The sequence below is a fragment of the Geotrypetes seraphini genome, chromosome 5, assembly GCF_902459505.1.
Source record: "Geotrypetes seraphini chromosome 5, aGeoSer1.1, whole genome shotgun sequence".
In the NCBI taxonomy this organism is placed as follows: Eukaryota; Metazoa; Chordata; class Amphibia; order Gymnophiona; family Dermophiidae; genus Geotrypetes; species Geotrypetes seraphini.
Window position 1 is genome coordinate 160,669,316 of NC_047088.1, and position 25,202 is coordinate 160,694,517.

Consider the following 25,202-nt stretch of genomic DNA (forward strand, 5'->3'; position numbering starts at 1 on the left):
ATATGTTCAGTTCTAATGCCATGTTATGACTTTCCACTTTAACTTTTCTCTGTAGATACATCATGTCTTCTTTGCTGCTGTGATAAGTTTTGTATCATCTGCATAGCGAGGTTACCGTATTTTTTGCTCCTTTAGACACACTTTTTCCCCCCCCAAAAGTGGGTGGAAATGAGGGTGCATCTTATGGAGCGGATACCCAAAACGCCTCCCCATTACATTATTTTAATGCTGCCACCCTCCCTTGCTTGCTGACCCTCTTCCCCCCCCCCGCGCGTATCTTTTTTTTTAACTTCTGGCGCCTTCATTCGCTGAGAGCGGCACACAATGCTGGATGGCTGGCTGCCTGGTCTCTGCAGCTTCCCTGAGAATGGATGTCAGATGCAGCTGCCTCCTCTTCTGTTCTCTCAGGGCATAGCGGCGCACCAGGTTGCCTGCCTGGTCCCGTGGTCAGTTTTCGCGGGAAGTGGCACAGGACCAGGCAGGCAACCTGGTGCGCCGCTATGCCGTGAGAGAACAGAAGAGGAGGCAGCCGCATCTGACATCCATTCTTGGGAAAGCAGTGGGGACCAGGCAGCCAGCCAATCTTGTGCGCCGCTCTTAGCGAGTGAAGGCACCAGAAGTTAAAAAAAGGTACGTATGGGGAGGAGGAGGAAGAGGGCCGGGGACTGCCTGCCTGGGGGGTGAAGAGGGAGAGGCCAGGGCCTGCCTGTTGCCTGGGGGTAGGGAGAGAGGAGGGAGAGGTCGGGGCCTGTCTGCTGCCTGGGAGAGAGAGGCTGGGCCCTGCCTGCTGACTGCCTGGGAGGGAGAGGCCTGCCTGCCTGCCTACCTACCTACCTGCCCTTTTCCTATCTGCCTGCCCTGTCCCTACCTGCCTGCCAGCCACTAGACTTGCCTGCCCTGTCCCGGCCTACCACTAGACCACCAGGGGGGGGGGGGGGATAGGGTACAGAGCTTGGCAAGGAGTGTGGGGTTGGGTGTACAGCCTGGCAGGGAGAATTTGGTTCAGAATGGTTTTTTTCTTGTTTTCCTCCTCTAAAACTAGGGTGCATCTTATGGTCAGGTGCATCTAATGGAGTGAAAAATACGGTATTTATATTTCAGCTACCAACTTTGAAGCCAACACTCTTCTTCCAAATTTGCTTTTCTGAAGATGGCTTCACCATAAAGTTTGAACAGATAAGATGACAAGATGCATCCTAGCATGACACCGCGTTTTACTAGAAACCAATCAGTGTTGTCATATTATGTTCTCAATGCAGCTTCTTGATTTTCATAAAGGCTCTTTTTCAGATGAGTTATGTGTTTGTGTATTCCTATTTGTGCTAGAGTTCTCCATAGTTTATCGTGATCCACACAATCAAAACCTTTTCTGTAGTCGATGAAGCAAAAGTATAGAGGCTTTTGGTATTCTTTGCTTTTCTCCAATATTCATCTAACATTGGCAATAATGTCTCTTGTTCCTCAACTTTTTCTGAAATCAGCCTGAACTTCGGGTAGTTCTTGCTTAATGTATGATTGTAGCCTTTGTTGTATTATTTTCAGCAATATTTTGCTGGTGTGTGTAATTGACGTCACCTTTGTTCATTACAGGTATGAACAGTGATCTTCTCCAATCGGTTGGCCACGTATTTTCCTTCCAAATCTGTTGACACAGTCGAATAAAGGCCATGATAGCACCTTCTGATCTTTAATTCAATTGAAATACCATCGATACTAGGTGACTTGGTTTTCAATAAAGCTTTAATTGCTGCAATGATGACTTCTTTTAAAATATCTGGTTCTTCTTCAGCATCAGTTTCCTGTTCAATTTCCCCAATGTTATCCTCATTGCCTTTTTTGTATAGATTTTCCATATATTCTTTCCATCTCTTTTTAATGATTTCTGGATCATTCAATATCATTCCATTGGTGTCTTTATGCATCCCCAATTGAGGCTGGAATTTCTGCCGCAATCTCTTAACCTCCTGATACTCTAATCTTTTTTCTGTTTACATGTTTGTTTTCCTGAATTACCTGAACATAATATTGTCAACTAGTAATTAACAGCTAGAGAAAGAATCTAATCTCAAGCTTTGTGTTCTGTCATCCAAGGCTAGTGATCATGGCACCAGTGACTTAAAGAGGACACCATTAGTTCAGAGGAGGAAGAAAACAATGACACAAAGGCCAGACCTGACCAGAGGAACATTTCATGATGCCAGTGTCTCCAGTCTGGCACTATTCATCCAGATACCACTCCATTTAAACTAACTGATTGAGGACAGTATTAACCATCAGTTACCAGTTCAAATCCAGCTCTTGTTAAGAGGGAGCCTAAGGCATCTTAAGTGAATGTTCAGTTCAGTTCCTGGTTGGGAGATGTCACATGACTTCAAGCCTCTGTCAGTTTGTCACCCCTGTTGTCAGCAGAAAGTGCCAAGGATTGCCCAGGCATAGAAATAGAATAATCCTCCTTATTCTTGGAGTAACGTTGAAATACATTGAAAAAACAGAGTAAGGAAGCTTGCCTTTATATTGCTGCAATACAATATCTTTCACAAGCTCTATACTTCATTGGAAATAATTTAAAAAAATAGTTTAAAAATAAAACGCATTAAAAGAGGAGGTAGGGGAAGAAAATTAGTTTTGTTGCTTTTAATATGCATGCCAAATCTACTAATAGCTTAGAGCAGTTATGCCTGCTGCTCACAGATTGCCTGGCAAAGAGGTGCATCATAATCTATTTCATTTTCAATTACAGTTTGCAAAGCTGCTGGTTGCAACAGTATGAGACTCAGGAGACTAGACAGCAAAGCAGAACGCATCAAATGCTCAGACTGCAGTGCACCATCTATCTGCATATGGCTGAACTATACCAAATGCTGGGGGCCAACTGAATGAAAACTCTCATTATTCAACAGGCTCTTCCTCTTTAGTAATCCATTGTATTTTACATACATGTGCGCCTGAGCTCACAGTACTGTGATGAAAGTTGGTTAATCCATTAATGTTTGTGCTAAAGAGAACTCAGAAATGAAACCATTAGGGCCAATCAATTAGGGTCATGATCCACCACTTCAGCTCACTAATACTGTACAGGCTATAGAGATTTGATACAAAATAGGGAAACACTTTTAATCTGTCATGAAATTCCATTTTCTAATAACAATAATTCTCGTTGGCAATCTCTAAAACCAGATAATTTCACTTCACATTAAGGCTGAAGTATCTACTGTTTGGCATGCACAATTATTTGCAGCCGAAATCCATGAGGTGGGCATAATCACTTGAACAGAGTGATATGCTATTGTCCGTTTCTAAACAAAGAAAAACCAAAAGTGAGCTATGAAGCTCCATACTGACAGCCTTCTTTTTTCAAAAAGGATGTTTCTTCTTATAGTATATATTGTTGGATTTTCTTTGTTCTTTAATTCAATATGCAATTTTCCAGTGTGTGAGCTGTTCACAGTTTTTTTCATTGTCACCACAAAACCTATTGTAGGTTGTATGAGGATCAAAGCCTAAGATCTCCCTTTCCTCCTGAATCCGGAAGGAGAATGTTGAGACAGAAGTTCCTATAAAGTACCTGTGGAAGAGTGAACATAGAATACATTACCAGGAAAGAGAATTCAATGGCTTAATTCAAAGGATCAGATTTAATTACTAAGCAAAAGTCCTGTAGTGCTATTTGTCTACAGTTTCGTGGGGGGGGGGGGGGTGAATTTCTGCTTTGTATCAAAGTTGGGGGCTACTGTTAAGATTTCTGCCTGGTATCAATGTTGGCTACTGCTAAAATATATTATTTTACCACTAACCTCTGCTATTTTAACACAGATCCCGTTTTATGCAATGAGACCTAGGGCCTGTTTTACAAAGCCGCGCAGCAACAGCCCCGAAGCCCTTCAAATTTCTAAGGGCTTCGGGGCCGTTACCGAGCTGCGGCACAACAGAATGCCTTATGCATTTAGCTGCCAATAAGTTCAGAGACAAATCTTTTAGATTCTTAATCTGTTCTATAACTGCCATATGATCCCCTGTAGGCCCAATGGAAACAATGACTTGAAAAACTTGTCTCAGGGTAGAGGACAAACAGCTTGAGCACATTAACAGCTGAATGCTCCAAGATAGTTAAAATGATTTCCTAACAAAAATGTATTTTTCAGTCTAAAGAAAAGAAGCAAATCTCTGCAGTGTTTGGAAATGGCCAAATCAATTAAACAGGGAAGCTCCACTTTCCGAAAATGAGTGGAAACATAGAAGTAATCTCCTTGTTGTCACAAGGGGCTAGGGCAAAGATCAGAGGGACCTAAGGACATGCTTGAAATCTCAGAGAGCTGAAACAGGACAGAATAAATTGGGGACTTTCCTGCTGTGTCAGGATGGCGGCAGATGAATCGTGACATACAGATTAAGGAGAAATTAGGTTCTTACCTGCTAATTTTCTTTCTGTTAGCCTGTAGACTGGTATAGTCCTTATGAATTGGGTTATATACCTCACTGCTACCAGCAGGTGGAGACTGAGAGCAAACTTGTATATCTGGATTAGTGTTGCCCGATTCAGGAAAAAAAAATTTTGATTCGATTCAGCCTATTGAATTGGTTTTTTAATTCGATTTTCCTGCCCAATTGGGTGTTTTTTTTCAAACATCCTCGTGGATTTATTTTATAGCCTCTTCACCTCCTTTGCCTTCTCCTAACCATACTGGTGCTGTGGTGTAAACAAAATAAACAAACAAAAAAGACTTTTCCTCTCTCTGTTAAATCCTAGCTCACGTTTGCGGTCTTAACACCAGCTCTGAAAGGATATACATTTTAAATCTGACAAATTGTAATCACAAAACAGAAAATAAAATTATTTTTCTACCTTTTGTTGTCTGGTCATTATTCAAATTTTGTTGGTCTCAGGCTCTGGTTGTTTTCTGATAACTTGCTTGACAGGCCTCCTTTCTTCGGTCTGGCATCTTTCCTTTTTTTCGTCTCCCTCCACAGATCCACCTTATCTCAACTACCCTTTCATCTAGCATCTCCCCCTCCTTCCCCACCACCCCAGGGTCCACCATCTCACCCTTTCTTTTCCCAACTACCCTTCTATCCAGTATCTCTATCCCCCCTCCACACCATCCCTTGTGTCTGATGTCAGAGGAGGGGCGGGACCGCAACAGAGGAAACAGCTCCGAAGCAGTACAAAGATCGGTAGCACCGCAATCTTGTTTGCAGGCTGTTCCTTGAAGGTAAAGAGTGCAGGGAGGCCATGGGGGGAAGTGGGAGGCCAGGGGGGTGGAAGCCAGATGCGGGGGGAAGCCAACAACAGCACTTCCCAACTGACATTCCCCTCCTCCCCCTCTAAAGCAGGTGTGGCAGCGGCTGGCCAGCAAAAGCAGCGCTGCCGCTCCTGTTTAGGGGGGCGAGGGTCGGGCGAATCAGGAAGCCAATTTTTTTTTTTTTGAACCGATTCGAATCATGAATCGGGCAGCACTGCTGTTAACACACATTACCGTAAAAGCTCTTCCAAGCCTCAAAATAGCAACAATCCAACCTATAGAAAAAGGCAGCTCTGCAACTATTATACCAGAATCTAGAACTGCAATACATCTCCTATTGGGACAACAGCATAAATTGGGCTGCCACAGATTCCTACACTAAAATTATGTGCTAGCAGAATCACTCGCCTCAATCAATACACGGAACACGCAAAATACAATGATGCCCATAGCTAACAGAAGCTGCAAGTTTATTTTTCTTAAATTATAGGCTGAAGAGTTAGATCTTAAGTCCATATCCGTTCCTACTGGCTGGGGTCAGTAAATCCTCCACTTATCACACCCCTAGACCCAGCAAGCAAAAAGCAGAGGAATGCAGTGCTCATAATAACTCACAATCTAGAACTTCAACAACTTGATATAAACTTGCAACAAACTTGTCTTATGTTGACTCATTCCACCTCCTTTCCAAACCACAGGGTCAAGCACTGGCATACACGTTTTTAGACCACTGAGTCAGAGGCTAGAGTGTTACTTGATGTCATAAAACTGTTCTTTTGTTTTCTATTATCTCAGCATTGCTGGATAGTATGACTTGCTCATCATTTCAGGGAAGAGAAGAGTTAAAGCAAACCATGGCAGCCTTTTTATTCGCTGTTACCAAGGACTGGTGCCACCGCGTAACAAAACACCATGCAATTCGGAACAAGACTATTTAGTTCCCTGCTAAGTGTACTGACAGAATTTAAAAAAACAAAACAAAACAAAAAACAAAAACAGCAAGAGGGGGTGTGCCCTGTGTGACAGAACAGATGAATTGCGATCACACTAGTGTGGGAAGAAAAAGGTTATCAAAGCCTGGAGATGAGCTGAAACAAATGGCATAGGGAAGCAGCAGGGGAAAGAATTTGTGCATCTTTGTTCCCAATGTAATCAGGGCCAGGATATGATTTTTAATTGGTGGGACAATCCCACCCCCCAATAAAACACCACCTTCTGTTTTAAAAAAAAGGTGACTCGAGAAACTGAATGTCTTCCGGCGAACTCTGCTGCCTTTTTTTTTTCTCGACGATTTACCTTTAAAGGGGATTTTGAACCTTGGTGTGGATGGAGAATTTTGTGACTGTAAAATAATTTTGAAAAGGGCCTTCTTTTCTCCATCAGCGAAAGTGGGGGAAGGGGGGACGAGCAGGGAGGGTCAGGCATTTTTTTTTGTTTTGAACTGATTCGAATCGATTCACCTGAAGTGAATCAGTGAACCGATTCGAATCATGAATCGGGCAGCACTAATCTGGATAGCTTCCCCTCTTGCAATCCAGTCTGCTGAATAGCCAAGCAGAACCTAGGAAAGACTTCAACTGAAAACAGTAAAACAAACTCCGAATAGGAGTGTAAAAACAACAAACATCTGTAAACAACTGTTGGAACATGTATAGAACTTAATCCTGGTATAGAAAATATCCCAAAATACTAAAACAACTCAAGGAGCAACTACTATAATTACTTGTGTTAGATCATAAATAATCAAAAAAAACTATCTCCACAAGTTTACTTCTATAATTTAATTTAAATAAATAAATAAAACTACAAAAATCCTAAATAAAGTGCCCAAAGTGCTTTCAAAGTGCTGTAAAAATATCAAAGTGCTCAGTCACCAACCAAAAAGTGTAATAGTATCATCAGATGTACCAGCGCTGGTTGTAATGAGGAACCATCATTGCACTATAAAGTCCCTCTTTCTGCCTTCCAAAAAACAATAAATATACTGTAATGTATTGTTGTAAAATACTTTCATTACTTATCTGATTAAAACAGAAGATACTCAAGTTTGGAGGCAGATCAATAGCAGTGGTACAACGTTGAAATCAATTCATTTAGTTCATTATAGTGTGAACGCTCTAAACAATCCCCGTGTTCTGTAAAAAGCTGGTCTCCCTTCGACTCGAGTTTCACAACAGCGTCGTCAGGAAGGGGGCATTATGCGGCCAGAAGAACCACGGAAACCTCAAAGAGGGAAACAAAAGCCCAGGAGCACACCTTGCCTGTTGAGAGCGGTGCAGCCTTGAAGGACCCTGAGGGAGCGTAAGTTAGAGTCCCTCCTTAAACAGAGTTTTGATGTGACAGCTCTGGCAGTCCAGGCGGCTATGTGTGGTAGGCTGGTGGCTTAGGCGTGTTTTCGCTGGGCTGAGCATGTGCTTGACAGTAAATCTGAAGATTGGGAATTGATAAAGTGCAAGGTGGCATAGATTGAATTGGGTGCTTCTTATCTTTCTGATGCCATGTATGACCTCTTGCGAGCTTCTGCCAAGTCATTGGCTTTTGCAGTGGCAGCTCAACGTTTGGTGAGGACTTGGACAAGTTGGTTCAGACTCTCACTGATTCTAAAGTGCCTCGTTTGCCTGAGGATAGGCCTAGGCTGCTGGCTTGAGGTGCTCGTGGGCATGGGCGTGATTTCCGCTGCTTCCACCCTGGTTGCGAGGCTGCTTCTTTTCAGTCATAATGTCCTGAATATCCTGATGCACAGGAAAAGAGCAGGAAGAGGGGCGGATCCCCTTAAGCAAGGTGTCCTCAAAGTGCAAAACCGAGAATACCTGAAGAATTAGCTCATGAAGCTCTTCCTGCTGAAAAATGTGTACCACAGACACATCTTCACCAGCAGGGGGGTGCTCGAACACCTCACTGTCAGAATCTGGCCCCCAACAAGGATCCTGGAAATCTCCCCAGTGGACACGGAAACTCCAGCCGCCAGCACATAACATAGTGCCAACATAAATTCAAGGGGAAACCCCCTCCCCGATGGCCTCAAAGTGACTCCCTGCCCCAGCAGGGTACCCTGCCATACCTTGCCCCTGTATTTCCAGAACAGGGGGAAGTCACCTGAGATAACAGAAATGAAGGAGGAGATTCCTGCTGAAATTGGACCTGAAACCTCTAAAATTGGAGCTTCTGCAGCCTGTTGTGTCTGAAAAGCCTGGGACTTTCCTGACGCTGAGGCCAAGGAACTGACAGATGCAAAAAGGGAATCCCCAGCTGCTCCGGCAGTAAGGGAATCCTTCGCGAGGTACATATGGTGAGGTGCCTTGGCCGCTGCCGACGAGACTTCCCCACCGCTTTGGCCTGCACAATGCTTGCACAGGCCGGCTGCGAATACCTCGCGTCTGGAGCACAATGAGCATTTTTTTCAAGTTTCAAGTTTACTTTAAGATTTCATATACCGTCCAATCAGCCTTCTAGGTGGTGTACAATGTCATAAAAACATGTATTGCCTAAAAAACATATTTAAGATAACAGCACATCATTAAAAACAATAATAGTTATTAAAAACATTTAAAAACAAAAACAAACAGGAAGAAAAGGGAAAAGGGCTAGAACTACAAGTATAGAGAAAAACATATAGGGAAGAAAACAAAAGGAAGAGTGGCAAAAACTAAAATAAAACTATGGAGCCCTGAAAGGGACATTTAGGTCTTGAAAGCGTCAAGGAAAAGAAATGTTTAAAAGTGCTCATTGTGCTGAAAAACGCCCAAACTGTATTAAAAGTGCTGGTTAGATGAGAAAAAAAACAATACAAACGGCAGTTTTAAAGGGAATTGAGCCCTTTTGACCGGCACACCTCAGGATTTTTTTTCTTTTTTACATAAACAGAACAGACTCCACGGCTCTCAAAGCTGGAGGGCTGACCAACCAGGGGGCCAGGATGCCAGCTGAGGAACCTCTACAAAAATGTGGGGAGGTAGGGGGAGGGACCCAGCACGAGACCAACCGAGTTTAACACCCCCAAACAGGACCCGTCCAAGCTCTACTCAGCACAAAAGGGGAACCCAGGAGTCCAAAACAAAATTCTAGCAGTACTAAGAGGGGAGCCGAATTAGTCTTACCACCTGCTATGGAGACTGAGACAGACTGGATTCAAGAGGGGAAGCTATCCTGTTCTCGGTCTCCACCTGCTGGTAGCAGTGAGGTATATAACCCATTCGTAAGGACTATACCAGTCTACCAGACTATACAGAAACTATTGTTTTTATAGGGAGGGTGGATCAGCCACATCTGCTTAGCATGCATGCTAGGGTCTACAGGTATGGCTTGCTATTCCTGCTAGATGGTATGGTTGATAGCTCTTAGTATTAGAAAACATAAAATCCCCAGCAGGCACCTGGCATGTGCACAAATCCACTGGTCAATAATTGCAACTCCTCCATCTTTGTACAATTCCAGCTCTTCCCAGGTAGGCTCAAATCTCACGATCTGTGGAATAAGTTTCCTTAGCTGTTCAAGTTCTGCAAAATGAGAAAAGGAAGGGTAGCACAAAGTTAATTGCTAAATATTTTTTAAATTAAAACATAGCATAAAATTGTATTTGTATACCGCAATACACCGGGAAGTTTGATGCGGTTAATAGGAATTAAGGAGAAGACCGTACATATGATGCTGCAATATTTCATCTAGCATCCTTCTTTCTAGGTATTAATTGTCTCATTGGTATGATCATATAAAACCAATCTGTGGGCTTTCTTGATAGCACTGCCATATGGGATACTAAGATTTGATTCCCTGTCCAAGATGAGTGGTGCAGTATTCACTGGTCCATATTGAGGTATGGAATAGTCCCAGCCATTGTCACAATGGTGGCACCTAAAAATTAGGTGTACAGATACCAGATATATAAAGAAGCCACAATTTCTGGCTTGTGATCCCTGGATGAAAGATTGTCAGGGCAAAGGCCAAGGCAAGATCAAGCAGGCAAGAGCAGATGGCGTAGCTGGTTTTAAGAAAGGTTTGGACAATTTCCTGGAGGAAAAGTCCATAGTCCGTTATTGAGAAAGACATGGGGCAAGCCACTGCCTGCCCTGGATTGGTAGCATGGAATGTTACTACTCTTTGGGTTTTGGACAGGTACTAGTAACCTAGATTGGCCACCTTGAGAATGGGCTACTGGGCATGATGGATCATCGGTCTAACCCAGTAAGGCTATTCTTATGTTCTTATCCAAAAGAGCCACAGAAAATCACCAGGCCAAATCAAAACATAAACAATATCTAAGTATCTGAAAGAATGGAAAGATAGTTTCTAAAAATGCATACCTGTCACATCTGCATCTGTAGCAACAAACACTTTCTCCAGTTTATGCTTCTTTAGCAAGCTTTGGATTTTCTTAGCTGCTCCTTGAAGGCTGGGTACATCATCTCTATGACCCCAGATGAAATCTTTTCTTCTCAAGTGAACACCAAGGTAAGGACCTCCTAGAGCAATGCCCAGTTTTACCTAACAAACCACCAACAAATGTTAAAATGACATACCTTCAACACTCATACATTCAGTTCTTGGGACATCCTTGGCTAACATAAATTAGTAGAACAAATACTTTATAGACTAAGTCTAAATGCCTGGCTTGGTTTTACAAACTCAAGATATATTTAGTTAGCCTAAGAATTCACCAATTTCAACTCTGTGAGAAGGAAAAGGATAAGCCTGCAAAAGCAAATGGAGATGTTAACTGAACAGCACACATTAGGCGCCCTGATAGGGCTCACCAGACTTAGCGCTGACTTAACTGTTGGTGTATAAATGCAGTAAGGACTCATATTAATGTACAGTATTCTGTAAGTTACGCTCGTAACTTTCTCCACCTACATGTATGTCCCCTGGCATTGTGCATACCTTCATAAATGTATGGGAACATATGGAAGGAGTGGAAATGAAGTGGGCAAAACTGAAATGAGTAATAGTAAGAGCGACAAAACTTTTTGTGAGGTAAGTAAGAAGAAAAAAAGGCTGCTTTAGTTCTCAAAAGTAGTAGCTGAGAAGGTAAGGAATAAGAGGTTAGCTTTCATAAACTACAAAAGATCACAGAAAGAGGAAGACAGGCAAAAATATCTGGAATAGTTAAGAGAGGCTGGTCAAGTAGTCAGGAAAGCAAAAATGCAAATGGAAGAAAAAATAGCTGACATAGTAAAATGGGGAGACAAGAAATTTTTTAGATATATTAGTGATAGGAAGAAGTTCAAAAGTGGCATTGTGAGACTCAAAGGTGAAGGGCAGAAATATGTAGAAGCTGATAAAGAAAAGGCTGACTTGCTTAACAAATATTTCTGTTCTGTGTTCCCGGCTGAAGTGCTGGGAGAGGGACCGCAGAAGACAAACGTAAATAGGGATGGAGAAGTGGTAGGCCCTGATTGATTTTCAGAGTGTTGTGTTCGTGAGGAGCTAGCTAAAATAAAGGTAGACAAAGCGATGGGGCCAAATGGTGTACATCCGAGGGTGCTGAAAAAACATAGAGAAGTTCTGGTGGCTCCGCTGACTGACCTTATCAATGAGTCCCTAGAGTCGGAAGTGGTACCGGAGGACTGGAGAAAGGCGGATGTGGTCCCTCTCCACGAAGTAAGGAAGAAGTAGGGAATTACAGACCGGTAAGTCTGACTTCTGTGGTAAGCAAATTAATGGAAACCCTTTTATAACAGGGAATGGTGAAGTTTCTTGAATCCTGTGGATTACAGAACTGGAGGCAACATGGATTCACTAGAGGTAGGTCTTGTTAGACAAATCTGATTAATTTCTTTGACTGGGTGACCATAGAATTGGACAGAGGGAGTACGCTAGATGTGGTGTATTTAGATTTTAGCAAAGCCTTTGACAGTGTTCCACATGGACATCTAATAAATAAACTGAGTACCCTGGGGATGGGTCCCAAAGAGACGGGCTGGGTCAAGAACTAGTTAAGTGGAAGGTGACAGAGGGTAGTGATTAATGTTGATCGCTCTGAGGAAAGTGATGTTACCAGCAGTGTGCCTCAAAGTTCTGTTCTTGGGCCTGCTCTTTTTAACATTTTCATAAATGATATTGCTGATGGTGAAAGCTAGAAAGATGCTAGGGTACATAGGGAGAGGTATGGCCAGTAGGAAAAAGGAGGTATTGATGCCCCTGTATAAGACTTTGGTGAGATCCCATTTAGAATATTGTGTAGAATTCTGGAGGTTGCACCTTCAAAAAAAGATATAAAAAGGATGGAGTCGGTCCGGAGGAAGGTTACTAAAATAGTGCGTAGTCTTTGTCATAAGGCATATGGGGACAGCCTTAAAGATCTCAATCTGTATACTTTGGAGGAAAGGCAGGGCAGATATGATAGAGACATTTAAATACCTACGTGCTATAAATGTGCATGAGTAGTCTCTTTAATTTGAAAGGAAGCTCTAAAATGAGAGGGCATAGGATAAAGTTAAGAGGTGATAGGCACAGGAGTAATCTAAGGAAATACTTTTTTACAGAAAGGCTAGCAGAGGCATGGAACAGTCTCCCGGAAGAGGTGGTGGAGAGAAGAGACTGTATCTGAATTCAAGAAAGCCTGGGATAGAGGGCGTGGCTTGGAGCGCGCACGATATGGCAGCCTAACCGCAGCGCTCCCGTATCCAGGCAACAAACGGAATAAAAATAAAACTTCTACTTTCTCAAATCGCTATTAAAAATACATAAAACAACGTCGGAAATGGCGAGCATGAAGCAGGGGAAAGCTGAAAAACCTTCAACATCGGGAATATCAGCAAAAAGAACAAAAGTAACTCCCCTGTCACCATCGAGTGTACCGTTCCCGATGGAGACTGAAGAACTCACTGAAAAGTCAGATATTATGACAGAACTGTTCAAAATAAAACTGATGCTGACTGAAAATGCCAACAAAATATCTGAAGTTAAAGAAGAACTTCTTATCATGAAACAAGAGATCCAAACGGAAAGACTGAGAATGACAGTGATGGAAGAAAAAATGGAGAAATTTGAATCCTTCACACAAGAATATGACAAAGATAAAAAAGAAGTAGCAGCTTTAAAAAATCAATTGGTGGATATGGAAAACCGAGGAAAAAGAAAGAACATCAGAATTTTGGGGCTGGCTGAAAATATTGAAGGGGGAGATCCTGTACAATTCCTGGAAAATCTTTTACCTAAACTGCTTCAGCTCAACTCAAAATGGCCGTTAGAAATTGAAAGAGCCCACAGGATCCCCACAAGAAAGCCAGTAAACCAGGCTGCTCCAAGACCTTTGATATTCAAGGTGTTAAGGTATCAACAAGCTCAAGAAATATTAAAAATGGCAAAAGCAAATAAAAACTTGAATTATAAAGGATCAAAACTGATTTTAGTACCGGATTTTGCTAAATATACAGCAAACATAAGAAAACAATTCCTCACATACAGACAGCAGCTGAAAGAAAAAGGATACATATATGGAATATATTATCCATCCACTATGAGAGTATCCAGTGGAAATAAATCCATATATTTTCAAGACCCGGCAAAACTGAAAGAATTTCTGACACAAAAAGAACCTATGTTTACATAAGAAACAGAACAATTCAGCTGAAGAAAGAAGAAAGAAGAAAGAAGAAAGAAAATGAGAAAAAGGGAAAATAAAGAAGATTATTAAAAAAAAAAAAAAAAAAAATTAAGATATAAGAAATGTTATTAACTGGAAATATAATTTATATTTATTGATATAGTGGATGCAATAATATAATATTATTTTATTAAATTAATTATTAATAAAATATTAGCATCCACAATCATTAAAATTAAAAAAAAAAATAAATAAAATAAAATAAAATATAAAAAAAAAAAAAAAAATAAAAATTATTAATATATAAATAAATAAATTATTTATTTAAAAATTTATATAAAATACATGTTTTAATCAAAATAGAAAATTTATTCAATTATATAGCATATTAACTTATTAGGATTAAGGAATAATGAAATGAATTACAATGAAATTATCATTAAAAATATTGATAGGAAAATTTTATTATTGTCATATTGAGAATAAGATTTAAAAATGAAATATATTAATTTATAATAAAAACAATATTTTAATTCTGTATAAGAAAATTATAATTTTATGAAATATATACAAGAAAATAATTTGATTATTGACAGGATTAATTAATAAAATAGATGTCTAATATAAAATTTTTATTTGATTCAATTATTCAGTCATATTAACTTATTATGAAAAATAAGAAAATAAGTAATTGATTGGTAGATAATTAATAAAATATGAATTTATTATAAAACTTATTTATTGACATAAAATGTATATTTTGGTTAATTATTTATTCAAATTAATTTATTATGAAGATGATCTAGGAAAATGATTGAAATGCATTAATATTAATATTAATATATTTATATAAAAATGGATATATTTAATTTATATGATGATATATAGATATATATAGAGAAATGGAGCTATATTTGTAATATGTTTATTTATTAAGAGTATTATATTACATGTATGCATGATATTGAATTTAATTTTATAAATCAAATATATATAATTCTCAGTAAATTTATAAAATATTATAGATTAAATGGATATAATTTTCAATTATATAAGGGTGGAAGTATAAAGAATGTATTGAATTTAGAAATATGTTTTTAAATAATATAATGAATTATTAGTTGCCTGGAGATGGAGATGTAGGTTTTGCATGACCAATGCGTGTTCCAAATCAGAATATGATAATGGGTGGGAGGGGAGGGAAAATAATGGGTGGGTTGGGATATAAATTTTTAATGAATGTGCTAGGAGATAATCGTGTAAACTATCATAGAATATTGGTTAAAACATAACTATTAATTAGATGGATATAAAAATGTATTCGCTGAACGTCAATGGTTTAAATCATCCTATTAAGAAGAAGAAATTATTATCGTTCCTTAAAAATCAAAATGCGGACATTTACTTCATTCAAAAGACCCATCTTTCGGAAATTGAATCAAAAAAATTATCTGGAGGTTGGATTTCTAAATGTTTATTTGCACCGGCTTTAAAGAAAAAAGCTGGAGTGGCTGTTCTAATAAACAAAAAATGTAATGCAGATTTTAAATTAATTAATTATGATCCCTTAGGTAGATGGGTACATATCGAGATGGTTCTGGGAAATACAACCCTGAATTTATTCAATTTATATGCTCCTAATACGAATCAAATGGAGTTTTTTAAACAAATTCAACAATTGCTCTTACCACTGGCTACATCTAATTTAATAGTAGCAGGGGATTTCAATGCTGTAATGGATCCGATTTTGGATAAAAAACCAAGCAAAGTTATGAAATCATTAGGCTTAGATAATTTGATAATATCTTGTGATTTAGTAGATATATGGCGAATTCTTCATTTTAATGATCAGGAATTTTCTTTTTGTTCTCAGGTCCATAAATCTTTTTCACGAATTGATTATATATTTGTTTCTAATAATATAGCGCAGCGTGTCTTAAGAGCAGTAATTGATCCCATTATAATTTCAGATCATGCTGGTGTGTGGATTAATCTTCAAAATTATGATATAGAAAACTTTGATTTAATTTGGAGATTTAATAATGATTTATTAGCGGATTCAAAATTTCTTGAAGATTTTAAAATAAAAATGCAAGAATTCTTTCAATTTAATGAATCAGATGATATTAATGCTGAGATCTTATGGGATGCTTTTAAAGCAACTATGAGAGGAAATATTATTTCATATTCTACATTTATTAACAAACAAAAAAAAAAACAATTTCTTGAGATGGGAAAGCAAATTAAATTATTAGAAAATAAATTAATTGAGAAATGGGAAAATAATACATTACAAGAATTATTAAAATTAAAAGTTAAATATAATGAGATTTCTTCTCAAATTGTGAGGAAAGACATTTTCAACAAACAAGTACAATATTATGGAAATTCAAATAAAGCGGGGAAATTATTAGCAAACTTTCTAAAAGCAAAGAAAAGAAAATCTAAGATTATTGCAATTAAAGATACACAAGGTAACACACATACCAACACAAAAGATATTATAACACAATTTCTTGATTTTTACAAAGAATTATATACTTCCAATTCTTATAAAAATAAAGAACAAGACGGATTAACTTTTTTAAATTCATATATGGGACCAAATATTCCAGATCATATAAAAGGAAGTTTAGAAGAACCTATATCTTTAAAAGAATTAGAAACAGCATTGAAGTCTCTTAGAGTTGGATCCGCTCCAGGTGGAGATGGGTATACTGTTGAATTTTATAAATTTTTCCAAAATATCATATTACCACATCTGTTAAATTTGTATCAATATCAAATAAAGAATGAAAATATTTCTGGTACTATGGCAGAATCGATAATTATAGTCTTACCAAAACCAAACAAAGATCCTACTCTGGTTTCAAATTACAGGCCTATTTCATTATTGAATGTGGATAACAAATTAATGGCTAAAGTATTAGCATTAAGATTGGCAAAAGCTCTCCCTTTCATTATTGATGTACATCAAACAGGATTTATTGCTAAAAGACATTCATCAAATAATACTAGATTAGCATTCCACTCATTAAATTTAGCAAAAAATATAAATGATCCAGTTTTTTTAATATCTTTAGATGCAGAAAAAGCCTTTGACAGAGTGGAATGGAATTTTATATACCAAGCTTTACAATGGTTTGGTATAGGATCCGGTTTTATTAAAATGATTCAGACATTGTATAGCTCTCCTGGAGCAAGATTATATATTAACAATAATTTATCAAATAGATTTAACTTGCATAGGGGAGTTAGACAAGGATGCCCTCTGTCTCCTTTACTTTTTGATATTGTCCTAGAACCTTTATTAATTGCAATAAACAAAACTAAGGAGATAAAGGGAATATCATTTACCAGTTTTGAATTTAAATTATCTGCATATGCAGATGATATATTATTATATTTAAGAGAACCGGAAACTACTATTCCATGTATACTTAATTTAATAGAAAAATATGGTACTTTTTCTGGATATAAAATTAATTGGAACAAATCTGAAATTCTCCCAATAAATGTTCATTGTACCAAAGGATTATTTGAACCATATTCATTTATTTGGAAAGATGATGGTATAAAATACTTAGGAATTATGATCAAAAATACAATTGAAGACACAGTCAAAGAGAATGAAAAACTTTTATTGAAAAAAATAACAGAAATGTGTGAGCAATGGAATCCATTACATCTTTCTTGGTGGGGAAGAATTCAAACAATTAAAATGATGATATTGCCTGTGGTTTGTTACCAAATGAGTATGATTCCAATATTTTTTCAGGGGTCATTTTATAAAAAACTTAACAATGTTCTTACAAAATTTGTTTGGTGTGGGAAAAGACCAAGAATCGCATTAGTATCATTACAAAGACCAATTGTGGAAGGGGGGGTAAATTTTCCAAATTTTTATAGGTATCATCAAGCCTATATCTTAAGACAGGGTATGTATTGGATCCTCCCAGACCTTTTAGAAAATGTACCAGATTGGCTGTATTTAGAATGGCGGCTCCTGTTCCCTTTATATCCAGAACAGTTAATAACTATAACAATGCCTAAAAGATACAAAGATCACAGAATTTTATTTGACACTTGGAAAACATTGAGATATATCAGTAATCTATCACCAGAACCTATTGCTAAATCTCTAAATCAATCAATATGGATAAACTCCAGGATTAGAATTGGCGGATTTAAAATCGTCTGGAAACAATGGATAAATGCAGGAATAAGAACACTGAATGATGTCATATCAGAAGGATCACTGCTTAGTTTTTCACAATTGCAAAATAAATTTGGATTAAATAAAACACAATATTTTAAATGGATGCAATTGAAGCAGGCCATTCAGGTAGGGTTCCCTGAATGGAAAAATCTAAATAATCAATATAGTCTACAGGTTCTATGTTTCCAGACGGATTTTTTGGGTCACCAAGCCGCAAAATGGTACAAATTGATATACGGATTTTTAAATAAAAAAAAGAAAACAGGTCTTAGGGATATTTGGAGTATTGAGATCGGTCAGACAATTTCTGAGTCTCAATGGCCACGATTTTGGTCCTGGAGATTAAGATCTACAAGGTCAGCATCTATGAATCAAACATGGTTATTCTTATTACATAGAGTATTCTGGACCCCAACGCGCCTGCAAAAAATAGATAGTACTAGATCTAATAGATGCTGGCATTGTAAATTGGAAATAGGGACGTTAGATCATTTAATCTTTTTCTGTCCCTATGTAAACGCATTTTGGAATTCAATTTGGCCCCAAATTAATAAGTTACTAGAGAATCACGTAGGACTCTCATATGACACCATATTATTTGGTACTGCAATGAGAACTAAGAGTCCGATTTCAGCAAATAATAATAAGCTATTACTAATACTAACAGGAGTCGCCATGCAACAAATTACTCAAAATTGGAAAGAATATACCAAATTAAATTATACATTCTGGTGGAATTCTGTCTGTCATATTTATAAAATGGAAAAAATAATAGCGTTACAACAGGGAAATCTTCTTAATTTCAAGAAAATTTGGCAACCATTGACAAATTATTCTAATGATTAGTTTCTTAGCACAATGATAAAATTATATATGAATGGGGTGGGATTTGATTAATTAATGGAAATATATTATATAAAAAGGGAGAGGGAATTATATTTTATATGTTATTGTATAATCTTTATCATATTATATTTTAAATACTATGAATTATTAATGATAATATTTTGGATATGTAATAATTAATATATATTGTATGATTCAAATATTGTAAGAATGGAAAATTTATAAATAAAAAATTAAAAAAAAAAAAAAAAAAAAAGAAAGCCTGGGATAGTCATGTGGGATCTCTTAGAGAGAGGAAGAGATAATGGTTACTGCAGATGGGCAGACTGCATGGGCCATTTGGCCTTTATCTGTCATTATGTTTCTATCCTATTAGGCACTCTATAATATCAATCCACTCAAAGATTTTTCAAACTATTGTTTAAATTTATATCATGCTTTATGAAGCAGCTTATAATACTTTTAAAAGACACAAGGGGAATCTCAGAATGCCACTTGTTTGCTTGTTGGTTCCTACACATTGTACTGCAGGAACCAACAAGCAGGCAAGTGGCATTCTGAGATTCCCCTTGTGTCTTTTAAAAGTATTATAAGCTGCTTCATAAAGCATGATATAAATTTAAACAATAGTTTGAAAAATCTTTGAGTGGATTATGTTTCTATGGCACTTAGGGTGTTAGTTTTCTTAGCACCAATGCGTGAAAGGCACACATAACCATGGGCACCTATTGAATTGCTTTTTTCTGTGACCAAGGCTCAGACGACAACTATGGTAAGTACTACTTTCAGGTCTCTAATACTTGTTCCAAGAAGGATGAAATAAACTGTTAATGACATGGATTTTTATAGGGTTTCTGAAATCCTATTTACTTCTAAGGATTGTTTGTTTTTCTGATTATTTTATTGTGGTTATAAGTCTCAGTGCTTAACTGTGAGGTCTATATATTATAAGGTAGGGCAATATACAAGGTTCTATATCCACAAATTATAATGTATTAAAATGTACCCAATAAGAAATTGATACAGAAATGAAACCTGTAGGACTCATTCAACAGTCAAAGCAGGAAATAGTGTCTTAGGCTAATGTAAATTAAAGACACAGGCAAGCACAAGAACTTTGAATTTCAAGTACAGACAAAAAAGTTGTATAAGCCCAACAATTGAGGCTATTTATGCTTAACCAGGAATGAAATGCAAGTGTATGACAATGGGACTCATTTTCAAAGCATTTAGACACACAAAATACCATGGCTACTTCGTGTGTCTAAAATGCTTTGAAAATGAGCCCCTACAGCAGTCATCCATGCTAGAGTCCGTTTAATTAAATTTATGAATCATCATATCTCCTTAGTACTCTGTGATTTACAGTTAAAAATTTATGAAAACACAGTAAGCATAGCCTCTTATTTGAGACAGCAATTAATAACTTGCGCTCCCAGAAACAGATAAATAGCATGTACATATTTGAATGAATTGGTCTTACATGGAAGATTTATGGGTAAAGTTGAGGACATTAGAAAGGTTTGTGTGGAGCATAAATGTCTCTCTTTAGTTTGTGATATTTTTATAACTGTTGATATTTAGAAACATCTGAATTTCTTACTCTGTACTTCTGCCCTGGTTACCAGAATTATGTTATGCAACTAATATGTATAATAGTATTGATGTCAAATGATTCTGTGTATAAAAAGTCAATTTTTAATAAAAATGCAAGATGTGCACAGTCTTGATACCTTCATCTTTGTCCAGTCCTCACTGTAATTTGTTCTGTCATGTCCATCAGTAGAGTTGAGGTAATTGGCTCGGAATTCATCCCCAACTACACGTAGATGTTTGGCAAACACCATACTCCGACGGGTCTGTTGGAAGGGAATAAAGAATGCTAAAAAAAAAACTCTGCAATTGTGAGAGAGAGATAAAAGTCTCTGCATTTAAGCAATGAAAGAATCCATCACATTTCTCCTGTACATTCTATTATTTATTTGATGACCAGTCACACAAAGCAAGGATCAAAATCTTGAATTGGGACCTTGCTAATCATCTTTCTTGCAAACAGGAATGGTAGTCTTGACCACTGGGTAAAACCCTCATTAGCCGTTGAGTGTTGAAGAGAGCCCACTATTTTGTTTTCAAGCTCCAACTCCCATCATTCTAGGATGAGCTCCACCCCCTTAGTTGGTACCAAAGCCTCTGCCGAGTCCTACAGTGCAAACATAAGAGAGGGGTGCAGGGAAACTCCCCCAAACCACATAAGTCTGTGCCTAAAGTGGGGTTAAGCGTCGTAAGGTACCTCCATGGATAGAATAATGGTGGCCTTTTTGTAGGCACCCTTAGGCACCTACCACTGCCTAACTTAGGGCATGGTTTTTAGATCAGGCCCTTAGTTCATAAAGGAAAAATGACTTTGCAGAAATGCCATTTACGGCCCAGTGAGTTTGTCAAGAGACATCTGCTTTATTTCAGCACAACTTAACTAAAATTGTTAATAGCCAAGCATTTCACTTGTTTGTGCTATACATATGAAGTTCATTATTTTCAGACTCTTAATAAATCACTAAATATGAATCCTTAATGCATACTTACATTCCAGTAATCTTTCCCTCCATAGTGGTCATGCAATAGATTTTCAGCTCTGTCTACCATCACTGACCTACAAAAATTATTAACATAACATTTTCCTTAAAGAAAAAAAAAAAAAAAAAAAGAAAGACACTAGTAAGCATCACTCAGTATAATGAACTTTTAAGTGGTCTTTATATTAAACAGCATTAAAATAAGCTGCTAACACAGGTTAACATGCTGATTTTAATGCAGGAGTTAGAAATGCATTTAGGTGCCGGAAGGTACCCTAATTAAGGACAGCTAACTTTGTAATCTGTGCTCCACTTTGTTTTTAATTGGCTTAATTGGAATGGTAATCGTCCTCACCAGTTTCCAGCCAATTAAAAAAAAAAAAACACAACTTACCGATTAAGAGTTCTGCATGGAACTCTTAGGATGCCTAGCGATGCCTATCTGAAAAGTAGGCATGCATGGTTAGGGGTAGAGAATAGACATGGTAAACTTAGGTGTCACTAGGTGCGAAAGATAGGTTGCCAGTAAATTAGGCCAGATAAAACCTGGCATAATATACTGGTGCCTCGCAACGCCTGAGTTCAATTAGACGCCGCTAGGCATGACTCTAAGCTGCGCGGAGCAGCACTTACAATGTAGGCACATTTAGGCGCCGTTTGCAGAATCTGGTCCTTAATGTCTGAAGAATTAAAAGGTGTAAAGCTTTTAGAACATTGTACATTAAAGCAGCCCAATCTTCTGAGGCTAATGCGCAATGGATCTAACTTCCAAACAACCCACTTTCAAATAAAAGAGGTCAATGGATCCCCAATCCATTCAACAAAGAAAGCAACCCCCACTATCAGGGGGCTGAAGCAGACAAAGTGCTGCTCTCGCCTGCATCACGAGTGTCAAATTCAAATCATTACCAACCAACCAACCTACCTACCTCACAGTACACAATATACTCGTAGATCAATATAGATCATATCAGTATTTGGTCAGCCAGTGACATTGAAATCTAGATGGATTCAGAAGGTATAGATCTGGGTGGGGGAAGGAAGGGAACATGTGACAGAGAAGAAAAAGCAATGTTACTTACCGTAACAGTTGTTATCCAGGGACAGCAGGCAGCTATTTTCACTAGTGGGTGATGTCATCCGACAGAGCCCCAATATGGACGTCTCACAAGCATGTCTTGCTTGAAGAAACTCAGAAGTTTCGAGATGCCCGCACCGCGCATGCACCAGTGCCTTCCCGCCCGATGGTCTGGGCGTGTCTCCTCAGTTCAGGTAGCCAGCAGAGAAGCCAACCCAGGGGAGGTGGGTGGGACGTGAGAATAGCTGCCTGCTGTCCCTGGATAACAACTGTTATGGTAAGTAACATTGCTTTATCCCAGGACAAGCAGGCAGGTATTCTCACTAGTGGGTGACCTCCAAGCTAACCTCAATGGGATGGTGGGAGAGTTGGCAACTTAGGAGAATAAATTTTGTAACACTGTTTGGCCAAACTGTCCATCCCTTCTGGAGAAAGTATCCAGACAATAATGAGAGGTGAATGTATGAACCGAGGACCAAGTGGCAGCCTTACAAATCTCCTCAATCGGTGTCGATTTGAGGAAGGCTACAGAGGCTGCCATTGCTCTGACCCTATGGGCCTTACAGGGAAGGGGTAATCCAGCCTGGGCATAGCAGAAAGAGATACAAGCTGCCATCCAGTTGGAGATGGTGCGCTTCGATACAGGTCGTCCCAACTTGTTTGGATCAAAGGAGACGAAAAGTTGAGGAGCAGTTCTGTGTAGTTTGGTGCGATCCAAGTAGAAGGCCAAAGCACGTTTACAGTCCAGAGTGTGTAGAGCTGATTCTCCATGATTAGAATGAGGCTTTGGAAAAAACACTGGAAGTACAATGGATTGGTTGAGATGAAATTCAGAAACCACTTTAGGTAGAAATTTCGGATGAGTGCGGAGGACCACCTTGTCATGATGGAAGACTGTGAAAGGTGGGTCCGCCACCAAGGCCTGAAGCTCACTGACCCTGTGAGCAGATGTGAGGGCCACCAGAAAAACCACTTTCCAAGTGAGAAACTTTAGTGGAGCCTTTCTCAGAGGCTCAAAAGGAGGTTTCATCAGCTGAGAAAGGACAACATTGAGATCCCAAACCACTGGAGGCGGTTTGAGAGGAGATTCACATGAAAAAGTCCTTTCATAAATCTGGAAACCACAGGATGAGCAGAGAGAGGTTTCCCTTGCAGAGGCTGATGGAAAGCCGCAATAGCACTCAGGTGGACTCGAATAGAGGTCGACTTGAGACCAGACTGAGACAAGTGTAGAAGATAGTCCAACACAGAGGATAGGGAGGCTCGCTGAGGCTCTGTAGAATTGGAAATACACCAGGAAGTAAATCTAGTCCATTTTTGGGAGTAGCATTGACGAGTAGCAGGCTTCCTGGAAGCCTCTAAGACATCCCTCACCGCCTGGGAAAACTGGTGAGGAGTTACGTTGAGAGGAACCAAGCTGTCAGGTTGGGATGAAGTAGCGATCCCTGATGCTGAGTAAGCAGTGAAGGAAACACCAGAAGGAGAAATGGCTCCCTGCTGCTGAGTTGAAGTAGAAGGGAGAACCAAGGCTGTCTGGGCCACCGAGGAGCTATCAGGATCATGGTGGCATGGTCGGATTTCAGCTTGACCAGAGTCTTTTGAATGAGAGGAAAAGGAGGAAATGCATACAGAAAGCGATTCCCCCAATCCAGCAGAAAAGCATCTGCCTCGAGGCGATGAGGAGTGTAGATCCTGGAGCAAAATTGAGGCAGCTTGAAATTGTGGGGAGCTGCAAAGAGGTCTATCTGAGGCATCCCCCACTGAGCAAAGATCTGATGAAGGGGTGTGGAATGGAGCGTTCATTCGTGAGGCTGAAGTAGACGACTCAAGTTGTCCGCCAAGACATTGTCCTTCCCCTGAATGTAGACAGCTTTGAGGAAGGCGTTGTGGCGAACCGCCCAATCCCAGACTCTGAGAGTTTCCTGGCAGAGGGAGGCCGAGCCCGTGCCCCCCTGCTTGTTGACATAATACATGGGACCTGATTGTCTGTGTGAATCAGGACCACCATGTCGTGAAGCAGATGTTGAAATGCCTGAAGAGCATTGAAGATGGCTCTGAGCTCCAGAAGATTGATTTGATGGAGTCGGTCCGCACTGGTCCAGAATCCCTGAGTGCGAAGCCCATCCAGATGCGCTCCCCAGGCATAGGTCGAGGAATCGGTTGTGAGGACCTTCTGGTGGGGAGGAGAGTGAAACAGCAAACCTTTGGATAGATTCGAAGAGGTCATCCACCAAAGCAGAGACTGCCGACGAGCAGGAGTGACGATGATGTGTCGAGTCAACGGATCCGACACCTGAGTCCACTGAGATGCCAGGGTCCACTGAGGAATTCTGAGATGGAGTCTGGCTAGCGGCGTCACATGAACTGTAGAGGCCATGTGGCCCAGGAGGACCATCATGTGTCTCGCTGAGATGGACTGGCGAGAAGACACAGACTGGCAGAGATGAAGAAGAGCATCCATGCGCTGTGGAGGAAGGAATGCTCTGAGACGTATGGTATCCAGGACCGCTCCGATGAAGGGGAGCGACTGTGTAGGTTGTAGATGAGATTTGGGAAAGTTGATCTCGAATCCCAAACTCTGCAGGAACAGAATTGTGGACAGGGTCGCCGAGATGACCCCCGATGCCGAGGGAGCCTTGATGAGCCAGTCGTCGAGGTAGGGAAATACCTGAAGACCCTGGTTCCGGAGTGCAGCGGCCAC

The 25,202-nt window shown here is 39.2% G+C and overlaps 1 protein-coding gene across 1 annotated transcript in view; it reads right to left on the reverse strand.

The window, feature by feature from the left end:
* Nucleotides 1-972: 972 nt before the first annotated feature.
* Nucleotides 973-25,202, reverse strand: part of POFUT2 (protein O-fucosyltransferase 2) — a 41,429-nt gene continuing 17,199 nt past the window's right edge. The window contains exons 5-9 of the mRNA XM_033947286.1: nt 21,434-21,500; nt 20,584-20,709; nt 10,541-10,721; nt 9,613-9,736; nt 973-3,565 (exon numbers count right to left, since the gene is read on the reverse strand). Of these exons, the coding sequence (XP_033803177.1) occupies nt 3,412-3,565; nt 9,613-9,736; nt 10,541-10,721; nt 20,584-20,709; nt 21,434-21,500 (652 nt within the window). The 3' untranslated portion in view covers nt 973-3,411. The remainder of the gene's footprint in view (nt 3,566-9,612; nt 9,737-10,540; nt 10,722-20,583; nt 20,710-21,433; nt 21,501-25,202) is intronic.